This window comes from Bacillus rossius, chromosome 5 (genome assembly GCF_032445375.1).
Source record: "Bacillus rossius redtenbacheri isolate Brsri chromosome 5, Brsri_v3, whole genome shotgun sequence".
Taxonomy (NCBI): domain Eukaryota; kingdom Metazoa; phylum Arthropoda; class Insecta; order Phasmatodea; family Bacillidae; genus Bacillus; species Bacillus rossius.
Window position 1 is genome coordinate 59,488,225 of NC_086333.1, and position 18,400 is coordinate 59,506,624.

Here is an 18,400-nt window from a genome sequence, read left to right on the forward strand (position 1 = left end):
AATATGTTTATTCTTCACTAATGCGTGCAGCCATTTTGCTTAAACTATCGACTTTTCTAAAAATAAAAATAAACAATTGTGGGTAGAGTACATTTAAATTACTGCGAAAAACAAAAAAATTAAATATGTATCACATGTGAAGACATTAAAATTTATTTCATATCCTGTCTAAATAAAAAAATTGAGTGAGATCAAGCTAATATATTATTCTCAAGAACTCTATTTTACGATAGTGTGTACGTCCAAAATTTAATAAATATAAAGTAAGCATTCGTTGGAAAACAAATAATAAAATATTTATAGCAGAATATATTTCGATTTTAGACTAAACATAATGTGTGTACGTATGATTTGGTGTAAAAACTCTGGGCAGGCCTAGTGATGTTACAGTGCTGAGTTTCTGGAATTGTCTGGAAAGGCCCAAGTTTAGATCAAAATCTAACTGAATTCTGTATTCGTGGGTCGATGGCAAAAAAATCTCACTAGGTTTAAAGTCAGAGAATCTATTTTTCTGTGATTGCACAGTCCCAAGTCAGCATTCTGTGTTGATTCCTGACTATGACTAATTAAAACAGATAATTTATTGTAGAAGGGTTTTCAAACACATACATAGTTTTATTGACATGTAATTTACACTATAGAGATGTGGTGCATGCTGATAAGTTGCATTATTGCTCCTTAAGATATTTACTTTTTCAAGCTAATTATTGACTTATTTCTGCCAAATAATGGTCCTAGCAGCAGTCTTAAGAGTTTTTTTGATTGGAGACAGCCAATCCCCTATGGAACGGGCTCAATATTGTTAGAGCCGATAATCTATGTTAAAAACTAATATCTTTTGCTAATTCTGGGCATACATAAGCACAACTTATTAATAGACGCCGCCTGTCGGTGCTCCCTCTGAGAACACATGCCGTTATGTGTCCTCAACACCTGATTAGAACGAAGGTAACGAACACGCCCGCGCGTGCAAGGAAGAGTGAGTTACGGAAGTGCATCGAACGGCGTGACGCTAGTCACAGCCGGCTGTGTTGTGCGACGCGCCTGGCCGGGTATGGCGATGCGCAATCGGAACATAGTGCACATGCAATTATCATTAAGAGAAATAACTAAAACTTTGTCGACGTTAGGGCCATTCCCGTGGTTCGGAGTCGCTGCCCAGCTGCTCCGGTAGAGAGGGTACGTGCCACGTGGCAAGGGAACTACCCTAACTCGGGTGAAATAAAAGAGTTTATGACGTTAAGGCGGGTTTAATGAACACGTCACACACTGTACATGGGCTGTCACGGCTCCCCTCTGTGACAGTCCATCGGGGCGAGGCCCGGCTCCATGCACTTTGAGCGCGACACACTACCAGTGACCTGACTGGCGGTGACACGACAGTGACGCGACTGACAGTGGCGTGAATGACGGTGACATGACTGGCAGTGACGCGAATGACGATGACACGAAAGACTGACGTAACTGCCGACGCGAACGACGGTGACGTGACTGACGGTGACGTGACTGACGGTGACATGACTGACAGTGACGCGAATGATGATGACACGAAAGACTGTGATGTAACTGCCGATGCGAACGACTGTGACGTGACTGACAGTGACGCGAATGACGATGACACGAAAGACTATGACTTAACTGCCGACGCGAACGATGGTGACGTGACTGACGGTGACGTGATGTGACAACGGTGACACGACTGACAGTGTCCGTTCGACTCTCACTCACAACTTCGCGACCACACTCTCTCATGCCACTCAGGCGACTGACTCGACCCACGCTCCGCGACATCTCAGCGGCCTCCCCCCTTGCCGCGCGCACATGAATCCCCCCTCTTCCCTTCGTGTGCGAGTGCGTGGAGCCACATGGTCACAGGCGGGGAGACGCGACTCAGTCGCCCGGGAAACACATCTACAGGTACACAACAAGACAAATAGATATTTACACCCTCACCTAATTACATAAACGAAACCTTTGTTACACTTTTACGCATGGGCGCCAGCGCACACGCAAGCCTGAAGCAGCAACGGGCAATAATGGCCTCAGCGAGCCGGAGGAGCACTTGAGACGACATCAACTTTTTATGTCTTTAATATTCCTAAATAATTAATACATGTTGAATTAAATGCTTTTGTGTCACAAAACTGGCCGTCGCCATCTTCCAACGCTCCATAACTTTCTGCGGGAAATCGAGACCTCCCTGGCCGGGTTGCCAGGGAGAGTCGCCAGTCGCCATACAGCACTCATCAGGGCCGGCAGCTCCGCGCATGTGGAGCCTTCAATCTTCGCGCCAATACCAACTTGTAGCTTCCATAAGCCAATTTTTCAATCCATTTTCATACGCTCTACGGCCGGCCCTGAATCGACCGTATGAAGTGTCGCGCGGTCATTTACTAACTGTGCATGTGTGGCTCAGTCATGAACCGTTTCTTTTAATACGTAATTATTATTGTTATGGGCAGCACGCCAATGTGCCCGCGCTTCTTCACACCGTAATACCTCCACCAGGAAATTGAACTTTGCCCATGTGGGGCGGCATAGAGCCAAACGTGTACAGTGACATTTAATAACGAATCAGTTCCTGGGACGTGCCGTGGTCGCGTGTGAGTTTTCCGTGCCCCGGTACCGCCGCGTCCACGCCCAGCATTCGTGGCCTCCACGCCACTACGAGGACGGACTCTTGGTAATTATTTTAATCTAACCTGAACAGTAATTCTGTATCAGATTCATTCCGATCTGAGGAACTCTTCCATGTTAGATTTTATCCTACAGTATTAATTCTAGTCTCAACTCAGTAAAATTACACTAACACACGCTCAATACAAAACAAAACACGACACTAACATAACACTGTGAATTTTCCGCGGCAGTATCGCAGGGATGTGATTACTAGTTCGCTGGAGGCGGCCAGCACCGAAAGTGAATTGTCTTAGGAGGGCTCAATGAGTGTGGTCCTAAATGCGATTCTACATTTACGTGAGGTAGCCGGGAGGCATATGCGCGGCGATCTTAACGAAAATGAGTTGGCTGGAGTCGGCCAGTGCCATAAATTGCGTGGTGTGCGACGCGGTGCGAAATCACCAAGGAAACGGTTGAGATAAGCCCGGGTCCGCGAAATACACGCCGAGTCTACGTGAGCAGCAATGAATAATTAAAAAGGTTTTGTTATTAAATCAAGTACAGAGTGAACGATCGGTGGAACAAAATTAAAGGCTGCTCACGGACACACGTCTTGATCTGGCGCGGAGAGGTTGGATGCTGCCGAACATGGCCGCCTCGCAAGGGAGGGAAACTTTCACCTCCTTTGTGAGTCAGCGCCAAAAACCTATATCAACTTAATTTGCTCTATTATAAGCTAAAAACGTGTTTCAGGTGCTCAATTAAAAGGTAGCACCTGGTAATTGGGTGCTTAAGGCTTAACAACTGTTTTATAGTATTTAATTATATGAGTTAATTTATTTTAATTATTCAATTTGGAGACTGTAAATTTATTAACATATTGTCTCACTGTGAACTGTTTTAGTTGGATTTCTCCTAATCTGACTCCATCATTGTCACGGGCACTTTAATTAAGGCCATTGGCCGCGATGACTGGTAATGAGGTTCATTGTCTATTACGTGCATGCGGTGCTCGCATGGAGTAGCGACGACACATTTGTTTAATGCCTGTGAATTAATAGTTGTGTCCTAATGTCATTTTCCTTAATTGTTTTGACGTCGACCGGGGCTACGCCCTCCCTAAACCCGATGTGCCTCACGCCGTCGCCACCCATCTCCTCCCACCACCACCCTCTATTTTAAACCTCGCGCCCTGTGTACAGGTGTGTGTGTGCGCTGCCGACAAGAGGCGAGAGTAGAGTCTGTGCCACGACCCCTTTTATTTTCTCATTCAATTTTAATGTTTACGTAATTGCTATATGTCTTTTCTTTAAATAATATTCCCTAAGGATTATGTTTGCAATGCTAGTTGGTAAGGACGGCACAGTGCCCCACACGGCAGGCAATGTAACTACCCGCAACCAGTATGAACCATAATCCTGATTAAAATAATTAATACTCAACATAATTAATTAAGGAAACCTTTGTATAATTTTATTCTAGAATTTTGAGTTTTTAGTGTTTTTTTTTAAATTAAATATTTTGACGCCGACCACCGGTGCTCCCTCTGGTTCGCACAGGCCGTTATGCCACAACAACACTTACTCTTAAGTGCGCCGAACACGCCCGAGCGTGATGTCCGCCGAGTGTGTGAAAGTGCGCCGCAACGAACACCAAAGCGACGTCAGCGCCCAGCCGGGTGTGACAATGCGCCTAACTAATTATATATAATTATTTGTCAAATTAAAACAACTAAATTAATAACAATTTAAAAGAGGATTCATGTAAGGGAAATTATGTCTAATTGTTTTATAAGCATATATTTTGTAACTTGTCTTTAAGTCCAAAACTAGCCGGGTCGGTTTTCCCGCGTTTCACGTGGTTAGGCGCGAGGCTGCAGGGCGGTCTCGCGCTCAGTTACCGTTTGGAGCTCGAAGGGGTCGGGCGCTCCGCGAACGTCGGGTCATCAACTTTAGCATCTCTTCAACATTTCAGCAATAGTGTAAGTTTTTGTAAATCTTTTAATCAACTCGGCGCCGACCCCAACCCAGTCGCACGATATTTCGTGCGGCTCTTAATTTATTAAATTCTTCCCATCGGGGAACTTTATTTTCATACGTAATTCCATGTCCAGTTTATGGACCGCGTAGTAGTGGTACACAGTTTTCGGCTGTTTAGCCAATTAATCGTTATCGCCGTAGATCCTCCATAATAAGTGTTGAGAATAGCACTGACTAACTTTCGTCTTGTAACTTTCTCCGTTCTCATAGTGCAAAGTGTAACGTGTATTTTAAGTGACTAACTTTTATTTGTAAGGGATTTTTACGTGTACGTCTCCAGCCGGCGTGCCCACGTAATTTTCAGAGACGTTAACATTTCGTTGCAGGCTAGACTGCAAACCATCCTGAGTATAGAATTATTTCTACATATTTACGTGCCAGCCTAAGTTGTGGCAATAACAGTTTCGTGTTTATCTGCTAAACCTTTCATAGGGACGAGAAGCCACGGTTTCAGCTTGTCGATATAACTTTGCAATCTATCTTGGTCGCGCGAACCGTCACTTTGCCGTCACCCGACCTATGTGAAAGGCCCGGGGGGTACCTGACGGGTGCTACGGGCGTCGCGGTGCTCTTGTTGTCCGGAGGGGCGCCAGGCAATAGGACTGCTAGGCCGTTGATGTTGGGTCGTGGGTACTCTGCCCCCGCGTGCCCCGCCAGGTACACGGCTTGAATCTACCCTGAATGGTTCTCTCTTGACTGTGAAGGCCGCTCGGCCGTGTGGAGGACGGGAGACTCCGGAAAATTAGTATACACGAGTTGGTGAGAATTACCTTTAATCTAGTCCCGCTACAAAACACTCTCACCAACACTTGGCGACGTCTAGCCGTTACACGATTAACACAGAAAAAACATAATGCTACGCGGCATTAATGGTTACCGCGGCAGTCTCGCGGGACGCGGGTCGATGCTCGCTGGAGACGGCCAGCGCCGAACATTAACGGGTGCAGGGGGTGCTCTATGAGCGGGCTCCTAAATTCGGCGAAACACTTACGTGTGTGCAGCCGGCAGGCATATGCACGGCGTCCTTAAGTAAAAACACTTTCGCTGGAGTCGGCCAGTACCGTACGTTTTGTGCTACGATACGTATCGCGGTATCACACTAAAGACGGTCGCGATAGACCCGGCTCCGCAAAATACGCGCCGAGTCGACGTGGGCAGCGGTGAATTAACAAAAGGTTTTAAATTTAAAGATTTAGTACAGAATAAAAAGTAATAAAATGAAAGAAACTTGGATGCTGCCCACGGACACACGTCTGTTCCCGGCGCGGAGTGGTTCGAGACTGCCGGACATGGCCGCCTCGCAAGGAAGAGAAACTTTCTCTTCTTTGTGAGTCGGCGTCAAAAAACTTATATTAATTTAATTTACTATATTACCAGTTAAAACATGTTTCAGGTGCCCAATTAAAATGTAGCACCTGGTAATTGGGTGCTGAAGGCTTAACAATAGTTTTAATGTATTTAATTATTTAAAATGTGACATCAAGTTGGCGACTGTAAATTTACTACCATGTTGTCCCACTGTGAATTGTTTTAGAGGGACTTCTCCTATTCCGACATTCACGGGCATTTTAATTAACGCCAGTGGCCGCGGTGACTGTTAATTTGGTTTGTTGTCTATTGGGGTCACGCCCGAGGTGCTCGCCTGACTCAATCCGGCTGGGCAAGGGGCGCGCTCCGAAAACGGGATACGGTACTGGCGGTGCGGAGCACGGGCTTAAAGGCCATGGTCGGTACGACGTCAACGTATAGAGATACGCGTGTCATAGCGGTCCGACAACGGACGCGGCCAGTCTTGGGACGAATGAGTGTGTCGATACTGAATAAAGTGCAGTGTCCTATAAATCGTTTACCATTCATTTACAAGGCGTCCTGGGTGGCCTGAACAGCCCAGGTAATTTCTGAACATTTTCAAACTCCGAGACGCACTCCTGCCTGCAGCCACGAGGCCGAACCCCCGTTAAAACCCCTGAGATATTTTACAACACTAATAATTAAATAAAAGCTAAAAACAGGCAGCGGGAGTGGCGTCAATGTGGTAATAAATAACAGGAGAGACTAATGGTAAATCCAGCGCTTTCCGGCCGCCATGCTGCCCTGGCCTTTTCATTCGCTTCCGTTCTTCACCCGGGGTAGGATGCTTGGTGAACACCACGCAAATTCATATTTTTTCAATTAACTGATCTCTTAACATCCGCCGGACTTTTCATAATTCTTAAAACCTTTTTGTATCTGCGAGGCCTACTTCGGGTGGCCGACTCGTTTTAATTAATATTTATGTTCATTTCGAATGTTTAACCACGAACCGCATCTTAAACTCACGAGGCCAGGCCACGAGGTGACCTGGTCAGCCTATAAACTGATTCTTTCCCGCCGTTGGCATTATTAACAGTTATAATGTGGTAATGTAGATGTAGCACGACTGGAGACGAGTTTGTAACGTTGCTGGAATAAAAGGAGTATGTCGAACTTGTAATTTTTAGTCGAGTGACCACGTGTCCCTGCACCTGAACCACGAGGCGTGTGGGACGCCTTAAGAGCCCACTGGTACGATATCGTTTGCTAAGGGAACCGGGCCTATCCTTACACGGGTCACGTCACGCCCTGAAGGGAGTCTCCGCCTGGTCCATGTGCCCATATCACGGGGTGGCGCCCACTCCGACATTTCATTTATTCGTTCCCTTTAAGTCCCTAGTACGATAGTTTTATGGGGTCGAGCACCTGGGGTTCCGTGCCCTGAAGTTTATTTGAGTCTCGTGGGGTCACGCCCGATGCGCTCGCCTGACTCATTCCCGCTGGGCTAGGGCTGCGCTCTGAAAACGGGATCTGGTACTAGCGGTGCGGAGCATGGGCTTAGAGGCAATGGTCGGGATGACATCACCATCAACTACAAATGAACAGGCGAAGCCCGTGAACGCGCAGTGACTAACATTACACTGAAGCGAAGAGGTGAGTTCGGTTAAACTTCACTGATTTGAGGCCGGGCATGGGGCCAATGAGAACTGATTATAAAGAACTTACATTTTGCGAATACTAGAGGTGAGAAACAAGAGTTTACTCTTGTATTACAATAAGGACGTAATGTATGTTTATTTGGGCTGGTCTATTCCCCTTTATTCCCTTGGTAAATTGCAGATCTCTAACACATTAGAAATAAAACTAGGTTTATCCTAGGATCCGAGCTATATATTTGGTCGATGGCAATTTAATGTTTGTAAGTTGGAAATTGAAATGTGTTTTGTAATTAGGGAAGTTAAGGCAATGAGAACGATTTTACGATAGAGCGAGCAGGGTAGTTGTATGTGCGTGCGAATGTTTTTTTTTTAATCTAGTATTGACTTAATTGCAATATGGAATAAAATATAAATATTTTAAAGATGTATTATATAATATATATTTTGTATTTTGTCGTATAGTTATTTACAAACACCAAACATAATAAATAAAATGTAACAAATTGTTTAGACATAAAATAATTCCCATCTCGCTTTATATTTGAGTTTTTAAATTCACCATTTCATGTTAATAATACACCATCTTTATTTGTTTTGGCATATTTCGTATTAGGCAAATGCTTTTCTATATATTTTGTTACTCTACATGACAGATTTATAAAGAATTTATTTTCATACTCTTTGGTATATGTTTTTTCTCCCTCTTTGTGTGTAGCAAGTTTTTTTTGAAAAGTAAATTAAAAAAGCGAGGACAATAAAGTGGGTTAAAAGAAGACGATCGATAGAACTGTTTATAGGTGCTTAATGTTAAAAGTTTTAGCGTGTAAATATGTCTGCAAAGCGAAAAGCTCTGAATGTTGACAATGAGGCCCAGAACAAACAGCAAAAAGTTGATGATATTGAAGAGAAGACCGTTGAAAACGAGGATGATGGTGAAAATTCAGTAGCATCCTCTGCTAAAAATGCTAACGGTAGCCAGGACGAGTTGACAGAGGCCGAAGAAAATGCTAATGAGGAAACGGTGAGTAAATACGAAATATTTCGCCAGATTTCATTTGGTGTAATTTTCTTTTTTATTTCATATTTTCAATAATATAATGTATTTTGGCAATGGTTCAGTTTCGCATCACAAATACGTAACTGCTTACTTAATTTTAATATTTTACATTAAAATACAATTGCATACGTATCACGAAACAATAACGGTCTTATTAAAAGTGCGAATATTTGAGATATATCTGTGATGCGGGTTTTGTAAATTTTCTTTAACTTTCATTATTGTTTCCTTTTATTTTTACTTTTGTGAAAAATTGAATTACTGAACATAGGTTTTCATGTGACTGGGACTTGAAGATATATAAAATTAAATTGCTTATTTGGATTGACAGTGATTTTTGAATGAAAATGTGTAGTTATAGTATTCAAAGTCCTGAAATAATTAGCTGACAGTGTGCAGTGCTTACTGTCTGTAAATGGTAATATGGCAATTTATTTTGCTAATATTTATTGGCATTATTATGATCTAAACATGGTTAGTGTAAGGGCACCATTTTAAAGAAAATATATCAATATCCAAAAAATGATTGGTAATACTTTGACAGAGTGGCTTTTTAGAATGACAAATGTTTGTGAAAAAAATAAATTTTTATATCTTACATTACAATACCTGTGTTTCTACGGTGCTGCCACAATTTATTGTTTACCCGTGAAAAATTAAATATGTGTTTTTCATATAATTCAGACATTCCTGAATTAACCTTAAAAAGGAAGATTCCATAATTCCTACTGGTTTGTGAAAAAATAACAGTTTACAGCTTACATTAGAATACCTTTTTATCCACTCAATCGCTGTCTTGCATTATTTACCAGTGTGGGTTTTTTAAAAAATTTTGTTTAGAGAATTTTAGTCAATGTAGGTGGAGTTGTAGTAATGAAATTTGTAAATAATAATTGTATTGCATTTGGAAGGAATTTTTAATGCTTATAATTCTGGTTTGTTTTATGAGAATAAATGATAGTATTACGAAATGTCTGTTTTTTTACATTGCATTTTAAGTATGTACTATTTTTAGTCACCTAACGGACGAGTCAAATGGGAGGCAAAAATTTGAATAGAATTGTTAACGTTCTTTTTCTTTGAGGAATACGTTCTGTGCACTGAATTGGCTGACACATTGAATTTGGCAGTCTTTCCAAGGAATTATTTTATTACAGCCATCATATATTTTGTGTTTCATACGGCTGGTGTTTCATGTTTCCAGTTTATCCCTGGATTTTGAAGGCTTGATCCTGGTGGCATGATCCTGTTGGCTTGTTCCTGTGATACATGATGCTTGCTGTTTTAGTTAAGTATGTCAAAAAATCATGATGGCATGGTCCTGTTGGCTTGATCCTGTGGTATATGATGCTTACTGTTTTAGTTCAGTTTGTCGGAAGAATCTGCACATGACAGAATTAAGAATTATGATTGTAGGTTAAAAAAAGTCCTTTTTATTGAACTTATGATCATAATTCATTATATGACAGTATTTATTTTATGTATAGGGGTCATTCCATACCAAATTAGCACAGTTATAATTTAAATTTCACCTGATCCTCTTAGATTTCAATGATTTTTGGTTTATAGCTTAGGTACATGAAGTAAATTAATTAATTTTATTATATTTTTGAGTGTGTGGATTTTTTAAAAATAATTTACAAAAAATACAAAAAACAAATTTTGCATGTTTCTGATCTACAAAAATATTTGTCATTCTGTAACAGTTAATGTTAGAAAGCTCAAATTGGTCCTATTTTAAAGGGTTTTCATATGACATACAATTTGATTGGGGTTGTTTCTTTAGAAAATACCAAAAAAATATGAATGAAAACTCTAAAATTGGTTTTCACAAAAAGTGACAATTTAAAAAAAAATTTAATTAAAAAAAATTGGTTGTACTATTCTTATTTTATGAAATAAAAATCATTTTGGGATCATAATGGGTTCGTGAGATAGGCATAAATCTGTAGTATACACTAACAGCAGGTATTAAATAGCAAAAATGTTTGCTGCTAACCAATTCTAACAGGTAGCACTAACATTACTGATAAAAGTAGGCGAACCTGAGTTTCAATATTGAAGTGCCTTCATTGTGCCTTGAATCATTGAAAAATCTGAGTGGCTTTCTGTGCTTCGTTGTCAGAAAATTTGTATGTTTGGCTGGTTGTAGTGACTGGGTGAACCTTGCACAGAATGTCTGCTGATGAAATCCAGAGAATGTCAGACGCTGTGGAATAAGAGAACGATGGAGATGGTCCTGCAGGGTGTTAAAATGTCAGTTTGACTCCATCTGCCTTTTCGTCTTTTGTCAAAACATAAGCCAGCCACCATCTGTCGCTGTAAACTGCTACTGTGTAACCAGATATCTCACTTAGAACCAGTATGTCTTTAGATGCCATAGAATACTCAATGCAGGTTTCAGCAAAAGAAAAAGATTTTGCTAAAACTTTCATTTTACCCTTTATTGGTATAAAAACATTTAGTTTCGTGGTACCAGGAATGGTACTTGAAGAGCTTAACATATTTGTCAAGAATTCTTCTGTTGCAGTGTACTGTTCTTATGTAGCAAAGGAAAAGTATATACCCAAAATGTTTTCTTTTGCCTAATCAAAGAGTCTTCTTGGGGTCATTATCTGGTCTTCCCATGGCTTTTGAAGACTTGGACGTGCTTCCAATCTCTTAACGGTGCCTCCAATACCATCACATGGTCCTTTCCCATGTGCTGATGCTGAAAAATGCCATTCTGCATCAATAAGAAAGTCTTTCGTGTGGTGGCACAAGTTTAGAGAGTTCTTCTTGTTTTTATACTATGCACCATACCCATCTGAAAAATAGAATATATTTGTGCGAGTTCTCTTTAATGTCTGCTTTGGAAAGTTTAAAAGTTTCTTCTTAAACAGATAGGCAGCAACAGTGTTATGTTCCAGTCAGAAATCACAACAAAGCTCAGGTTTTTGATTTTCCCTTCAAAGTCCTTGTAATACACCACAAATGGATGCACAATTTATTGGTCATTAGTCCATTTATATCCCTGGGCTTCGTCCTGAACCACAAATGAATAATTCTCTGAGAAGTCCACAGCCAACTCTTGAAAGTGACAAATTCTTTTATGTAATTCATGAATCAATTTTGTTGCTTTGCAATGAAATAATGCATAGCAAAACTGAGTGAGACTTAATCATAAAATGAATTGACAAAGTCTGAGACAGTTTTCTGTGTTGTTTCTAAGTTGCACTTATCTACAGAAATCCTCTGACAATAAGTTACAGTTTCAATTATGTTCTCTTCAAATGTTTTTTTTCCAGTTGCTGTTTGAGAACTGCAGTTCCAAGGCAGCATGCATAGTCACCCAAATAACAGTCAATAGTTCCTGGGCTGTACATCACTTTTGCTAGACAGTGCTTGAAGGATTTTATTTACCCATTTGTAAATTAAGGTAATCTGGAGTTTTCAATCATCGGTGTTAGGTACTGATGAGTGTACACACACATACAGAATGTGCACTACTCTGACCAGCTATGATGCAGTTTTTTGGCCGTAACTCAGCAAATTTTTAAAATCCAACTTTAAGGACGGAAATTTTTCTTTGAATAGGCAGTACGCCTCCTGTAGATTATAAAGTATCAGGCATCTAGGCACGTGAATCTTTTGTCCATTACAACCTTTCAATGAAACACAGTTTTTCATTCCAGACATAGCCCTGCTGACTTCATCCCTTTCATAAAAACACCTTACTATTTTTATTGACTCATTTGAGAGGCTTTTGCCAGGCCTTTAATTTGGAGTTAATAAAATTACCTTTTCTTTTAGAAGCTGTTTGGCTTGGCAAACCATGTAACGTGAAGCTTTAAACTCCCTCATTGTTCTACATACACTCCAAGTTTCCATGGGCAAAAGATTTAGTATCATAAGCATTTTATTTCTACTAGTGCAACTTTGGAACAAGTTTTTAGGTTTCCTAAAATTATATCATCTCCAAATTCAGTATCATGGTTGGAATCTCCTGTACTCAATAATATTTTCCTCACCTTTTCTGTTGAATATTTTGTGTATCCCACTTTAATCCTGTCAACAGGAGATTCTCAGAGATTCTCCTATTTCTTGAAGAGAACTGTTGAGAGCTTTCAAAACTTGTGAAGGAAAGAACACATCCGGATCTGTTGCAGAGTTTGAAAACACGGCCTGGTTGGTCCTTGATCTAAATTGTCAAAAACTTAATTAACGTTTTTCATTTTACCTATTTATTTTCTGCAAGTGTCACAAACTTTTGCAATTCTGGATAAAGCATACACATCACCAGTTTCCATTTTAGGCTTAAAGTCTTTTAAATATAACAGTCAAGAAAAATGCTAGTAAAATTCCTATACACAAGTTACCTTCATAGGTAACAGGGTCTATAATCAATTATATTAAAGTACCTGGAACTTTTTCATTAGAACAAGCCAACTGTTAGCCTCACATTAGCACCAAACTGTACCCTTCCAAATTATACTCTTTCAACATTAACCACTTTAAGAAACTGATCACTTGGGACAAATGCTAGCAGCAGACTAAGCCACATTCAGAATTTTAGTGGAGGTGATGACACACATATCTGTGCTTGTTATCTAGGGAGGGGCTTTCTAGATGGAGTGACTCATATTACCACCGATATACCTTCCAAAGTAAAATGATTCTGTTAGGAAATATAATTTACCATATCTGTCTAACTTCCCTTGAAGTTGAGGAATTTATACTATCTGCATCCAGTCAGCTCAGTTAAACTACTCTCTCTGCCTACAGATTGCATTACTTATGTCACTTTTGACTGGTGTTATTTAGTTCATCATACTTCACATACCTAATGGTTAAGTAATCACTTCTCTTGTGCTTTTTTTTTGCTTCCAATTTAAAAACACAATGCAGTCAGACATAAAACTGCTCTAAAGATATGGTGATGTATGTTTGACACATATGATACATAACATTGATAAACACTGGCAAATATGTCAAACACGCTTAGATGATGCATGTATTATTTTTCTCTTTTTTTATTGCCAAAATCTGTGAGAGAGCCATGAAAGAGACTATACATAGTCTCAGGTTAGCCTACTACCATTATTTATGTAAATTCTGCCTGTTAGAACTGGTTAGCAGCCTAATTAAAAGTTAAAGTTAAAATTTTTATATATGTCTTTGTATGTGAGTACTTAAAACATCAATATTCATACATTAGAGTGGTTAAAAATTGGTACTTTTAAATGCCTGTTTTTAACGTATACCATAAATTTATGCCTTATATTTCATGACCCATTATGATCCCAAAATTATATTTACTACATAAAATAATAAGATAACCAATTTTTGGGAATTTAAAAAAAAAATTAATATTGTCACTTTTTCAGAAAATTAAAATTTGGAGCTTTTAATCATTTTTTTTTGATAATTTTTAATGAAGCAACCCCTATCAAGTTGTATGTCATATGAAAATCTATTAAAAAAGCTTTAAACTGGGAACAATTTGAGCTTTCTAACATCAACCGTTACCAAATGAAAAATATTTTTGTAGATCAGTAACATGCAAAATTTGTGTTATTTTGTAAATTAATTTTAAATAATACTCAAAAAATCAGACAAAAAATTAATTCTTTATTTACTTAATGTACATAAGCTGTAAACCAGAAATCATTGAACTCTAAGAGGGTCAGGTAGAATGTGTGTGCTGATTTGACGTGGAATCACCTACAGGATCTTCTGACGTACTGAATTAAAACAGCAAGCATCATGTACCACAGGATCAAGCCAACAGGATCTTTTGACGTACTGAACTAAAACAGTAAGCATCATGTACCACAGGATCAAGCCAACAGGATCATGCTATCAGGATCAAACCTGGAGGATCCAGGGATAAACTTCAATATATATGAAACAAAAGAATTAGCATATTTATTTATTCTCCATAGTTGCCTATCATTGTGCTAAACAGAGAGATACACAATCGCAGGTAAACAATGAATGACGGCGGAAGTGTAAAAACACAGGTATTGTAATGTAAGCTGTAAAATTTTGGCTCTTCCCCCCACAAACAGTAGGAATTTAGAAACCACATTTTCAGGGTAAATTTAGTGATGTCTCTAGTACTTGAAAAACATATTTTACTTTTCATTCCATGAAGCCGTTACGTCTGATGCTGGTATAGCAAGGTAAGCTACAAACTTATTTTTCACCAACTATTACAAATTAAGAAACCATCCCTTCAGGGTAAATTCTGTGAAGTGTGTGAAAACCATGTTTTTCAATTTTTTTTTTTGTTTTAAAAAGTTGCTATGTCTAAGTATTACCTAAGGGTTTATTGAGTTTCCTGTTTTATTTCTAATCATTCTGTGGAGGGCAGTGTTATAGTTAAAGAAATTCACAATTAACTATTTTAATGGTCTCCTGTGCAGTAATACAGCTGCCGTCATGCTTGAGTCCTGGTAAACGTTGACCAGCCACATGTGATAAAAAAGGTATTTTTTTTTTTAGGGTTGGTGTAATATTATTTTAAATATTATATGTAATTTTAATATAGTGATGTAAATTTATGTTGTGCTTTAATAGTGTAGCTAAGACTTGTTTCTTATGAGAGATTGCCATGATTGTTCTAGCCACCCTACTGTTTTCTTGGTACTAGCTGCAATTTGATCCTGAGGTTCTCCAGATATCCTTAGAAGCATATTGTAGCCGAGACTGTTTTCAAAAAACAGGGACCTAAATGTCAGTACGTTATGGCCAGGCTAAGACTGTTTCCACTCTAATATTTGTTTTTAATTTCAAGTGATCATTAAGCAGTCTTTACTTGAAATGGGAAACCAATTTGGGTGGAAAACAGAATTGGCTCTGTCGTAACGTACTGATAATAAAAACCCTGTCTTTTAGGAAGTACATAGTCTAAGCTACGCTATATTCCTAAGGATCTCTGGTGAGCCGCGGGATCAAGTTGCAGCTATTATCAAGAAAACAGTAGGGCAGCGACAATAGAATCAGTTTCAATCTCTTATGGAAAACTGTCTTGGCTATGTATTAAAGCACAACATAAATTACATTGTCAAAAAATTATATTTATATATAATGTTACGAACGCGAGAGACCAGACAGCGATGCTACGTTCGGAGTTGGTTGGCGGCCATCCATTAACGTAAAACATGCCACGCGTGCCTGGCCAAATTACAAGGGTCGTCGCTACCACCCCTCCTCTCCGCTCCTGCACTACACCCTGCCTCGGCACCGGACAGCCTTTGGGAATTCCGCGGGCGTTCGCGCGAGCTGCCGATGCCCTTCTCGCCGCTTCGGTCGGCGCGGGATGACGCAACTGGCCCCCCAGCCGCGCTCGTCACTTCTATAAGAGCGCCAGGGTCTATATAAGCGTGGATGTTGGCATCCGCGAAAGTTGCTGGGCGATTTGGAGTGAGCTCCTCGGCGAGGGTAGTTTTTTGGGTGGCGAGAGTGTCGCGGATGCGGCGAGAGTCCCGAGCGAAGTTCCGAGCAAAGCGTCGAGCGAATTCTCAGCAAAGGGAAGTGCAACTGCGGCGAAGGAGTACGACGAGAGTTCGGCGACGGAGGTCCATGAGGAGTGCAGCGGCGAGAGTTGCGCGAGGGTTGCGGCCCAGCGAGGTGTGCGGTGTGTAAGGACTCGATACTGAGTGCGAGTAATTGATTAGTAGGCACTTTAAGTAAGATTATGTATTAGTGTTGTAAACATTAGCAGTCAATAAAACTGTGCAATAAAAAAAATAATTGGGCTACCCCTATACGAACCCAGTTCTTCCCACTTAAAAATTATTAAAATCATAACAATATATAGTAACAATGTATAGTTAATTACAAAAATTTTACACCAACCCTTAACACGAAAATACCATCTTTCACATGTGGCTGGAAAAGTAGTATTATTATTCAGCATTTACCAGGACTAGAAAATGGTGGTATCCGCATTCCACAGTTGAATGTTGAAACGGTTAATAATTATGAAGTTCTTGAAATATCACAATGTGCCTCCACAGAATGATTAGAAATAAAACAATAAACTGAATAAATATATTTTTGGGTGTTTAATAATTTTTATTCATAGTGGTGCCCCTACTGGAAACAATTACCCATTGCACTAACACAAGCTAGGCTTACATAATCTCGCTCTCATGAGCTGAATTTCCTATTTTTTCTATTTGTGGCAACCGACACCAACAGAGTCGAAAAAATATCAGGTGCATTTATTTCTATTTTGTATGAGACAATCACTTGTGTCAGCGAGCAAGTGGTTGACTCTGGTCGGCTGGCTCGTCTGTTGAATTTTAATAGTTACTGAAAAATTTGTACTGAAATTTTATTATAATACCAAACAGTTTAGAATATAAATATGTCTCTTAATAAAAATAGAGGTCTATTATAGACAATGTTGGAAAAGTATTAAACTAAAATATATGAGTATTTCGCATAGCAGGTGGTTTTAATAATAAAAAGTATAATTTTTAATACTTTAATATTTTAAAACATTCTATAATTTTTGCATCTGTTTACATTAATATTGTACATAAAGTTTGCTCATAGTAAGTCAATCTGAGATGATTGTTATTAACCACTATCTTAGTCAGTTCTTTCTGAAGGTTTCAGTGATCGTCATTGGGTGTTCCAAACACTGTGGTGTAACAGCAAAAATGGTCATTCCATAATAGAACAGTTCATGAAATGAGATTATGCCTGTATCTGGTCAAAAGGTAACTGCAGATCGGTAGGGCAGAGCATTGCTGGCAGTATTGGTAAAGTTTTTTCCGTTGATTTGCTGGTCAGCAGCAAATCATCACTGCTTGCTGATGGTCACTTAGAGTGATGCAAACTGAAGAAATTTGCTCAAGCACAATCACAAATGGGAACATGACATTAACTTTTAATTAGATTATTTTTTTTATAATGCTGTAATATTAAAATTCTCAAATATGAACACAAAAAATAACAGTAAAAGTTGCATCTTGCTGTTTTAATATAGTACTCCGAAATATCCTGGACACATCAAAAACTTGTGAATTAACAATAATTATGATTTTAAGTTGAATACTAAAGAAAAAATTTACACAATTCTGATATCTGTTTGTTTTTGGGTTTTTTTGCCATGATTTTTCAGTGGACTGAATTGAAACAGTGAGAATCACGTGCTACAGGATGAATGTGTACAGGATCATGCCATCAGGATCAAGGGTTTAACGTGGATGCATGATGCGGAACAATCACAAAAAATAACATACACTTGAAATATGTACATAAGTAACTAATAATCACATGCTGACAAGCTGCGTATGATAAGAGGCCACCTTTGGCGGGGCAGTGTAACAAGTCTCAGCAGTGCCTTTGCATCATGGGAGGCAGTATGGCTCTGCATGGTGGCGTCGGCTTGTTGTGCCAGGGTATCAGGGTTCTGTGTGCAGTGCCACCCATCTGGTCAGATAAGCTGTCTGGTCACGAGCTGTGCCCTCAGATTTAATGTTTGTCGCTGCATGCTCCATAGCTCTTGATCCCATTGAATATCCCACTCTATGAGTGTTTCACAATGAAAAGTTTATAAAATTATAAGAAACATTATTTTTTTTATTTATAAAATACGTTACATTTTTTAATAGTTACATAAAAAATTATTTTGGATTTAACAAAAAAGTGCTTTTGTAAAACATAATCAAGTGCAATTCAAAATGAATGTCATGGAATTTTCTTTAAAATAAGGGAACAGCAGAGACTCAAGGCTT

General features: G+C 39.4%; 1 protein-coding gene across 3 annotated transcripts in view; it reads left to right on the top strand.

Annotated features, from left to right (window-relative positions):
* Positions 1-8,283: 8,283 nt before the first annotated feature.
* Positions 8,284-18,400, top strand: part of LOC134531852 (protein RCC2 homolog) — a 52,988-nt gene continuing 42,871 nt past the window's right edge. Inside the window, exons 1-3 of one of the 3 annotated variants that reach the window (XM_063367841.1) lie at positions 8,540-8,630; positions 11,954-12,084; positions 14,376-14,463. Coding sequence is in view for 1 of the 3 variants with exons in the window: in XM_063367840.1 (XP_063223910.1) it covers positions 8,439-8,630 (192 nt within the window). In the remaining 2 variants the exon portion in view is untranslated. Of the gene's footprint in view, positions 8,631-11,953; positions 12,085-14,375; positions 14,464-18,400 lie in introns of all 3 variants that reach the window. The other 2 variants (XM_063367842.1, XM_063367840.1) reach the window with 2 other exon arrangements.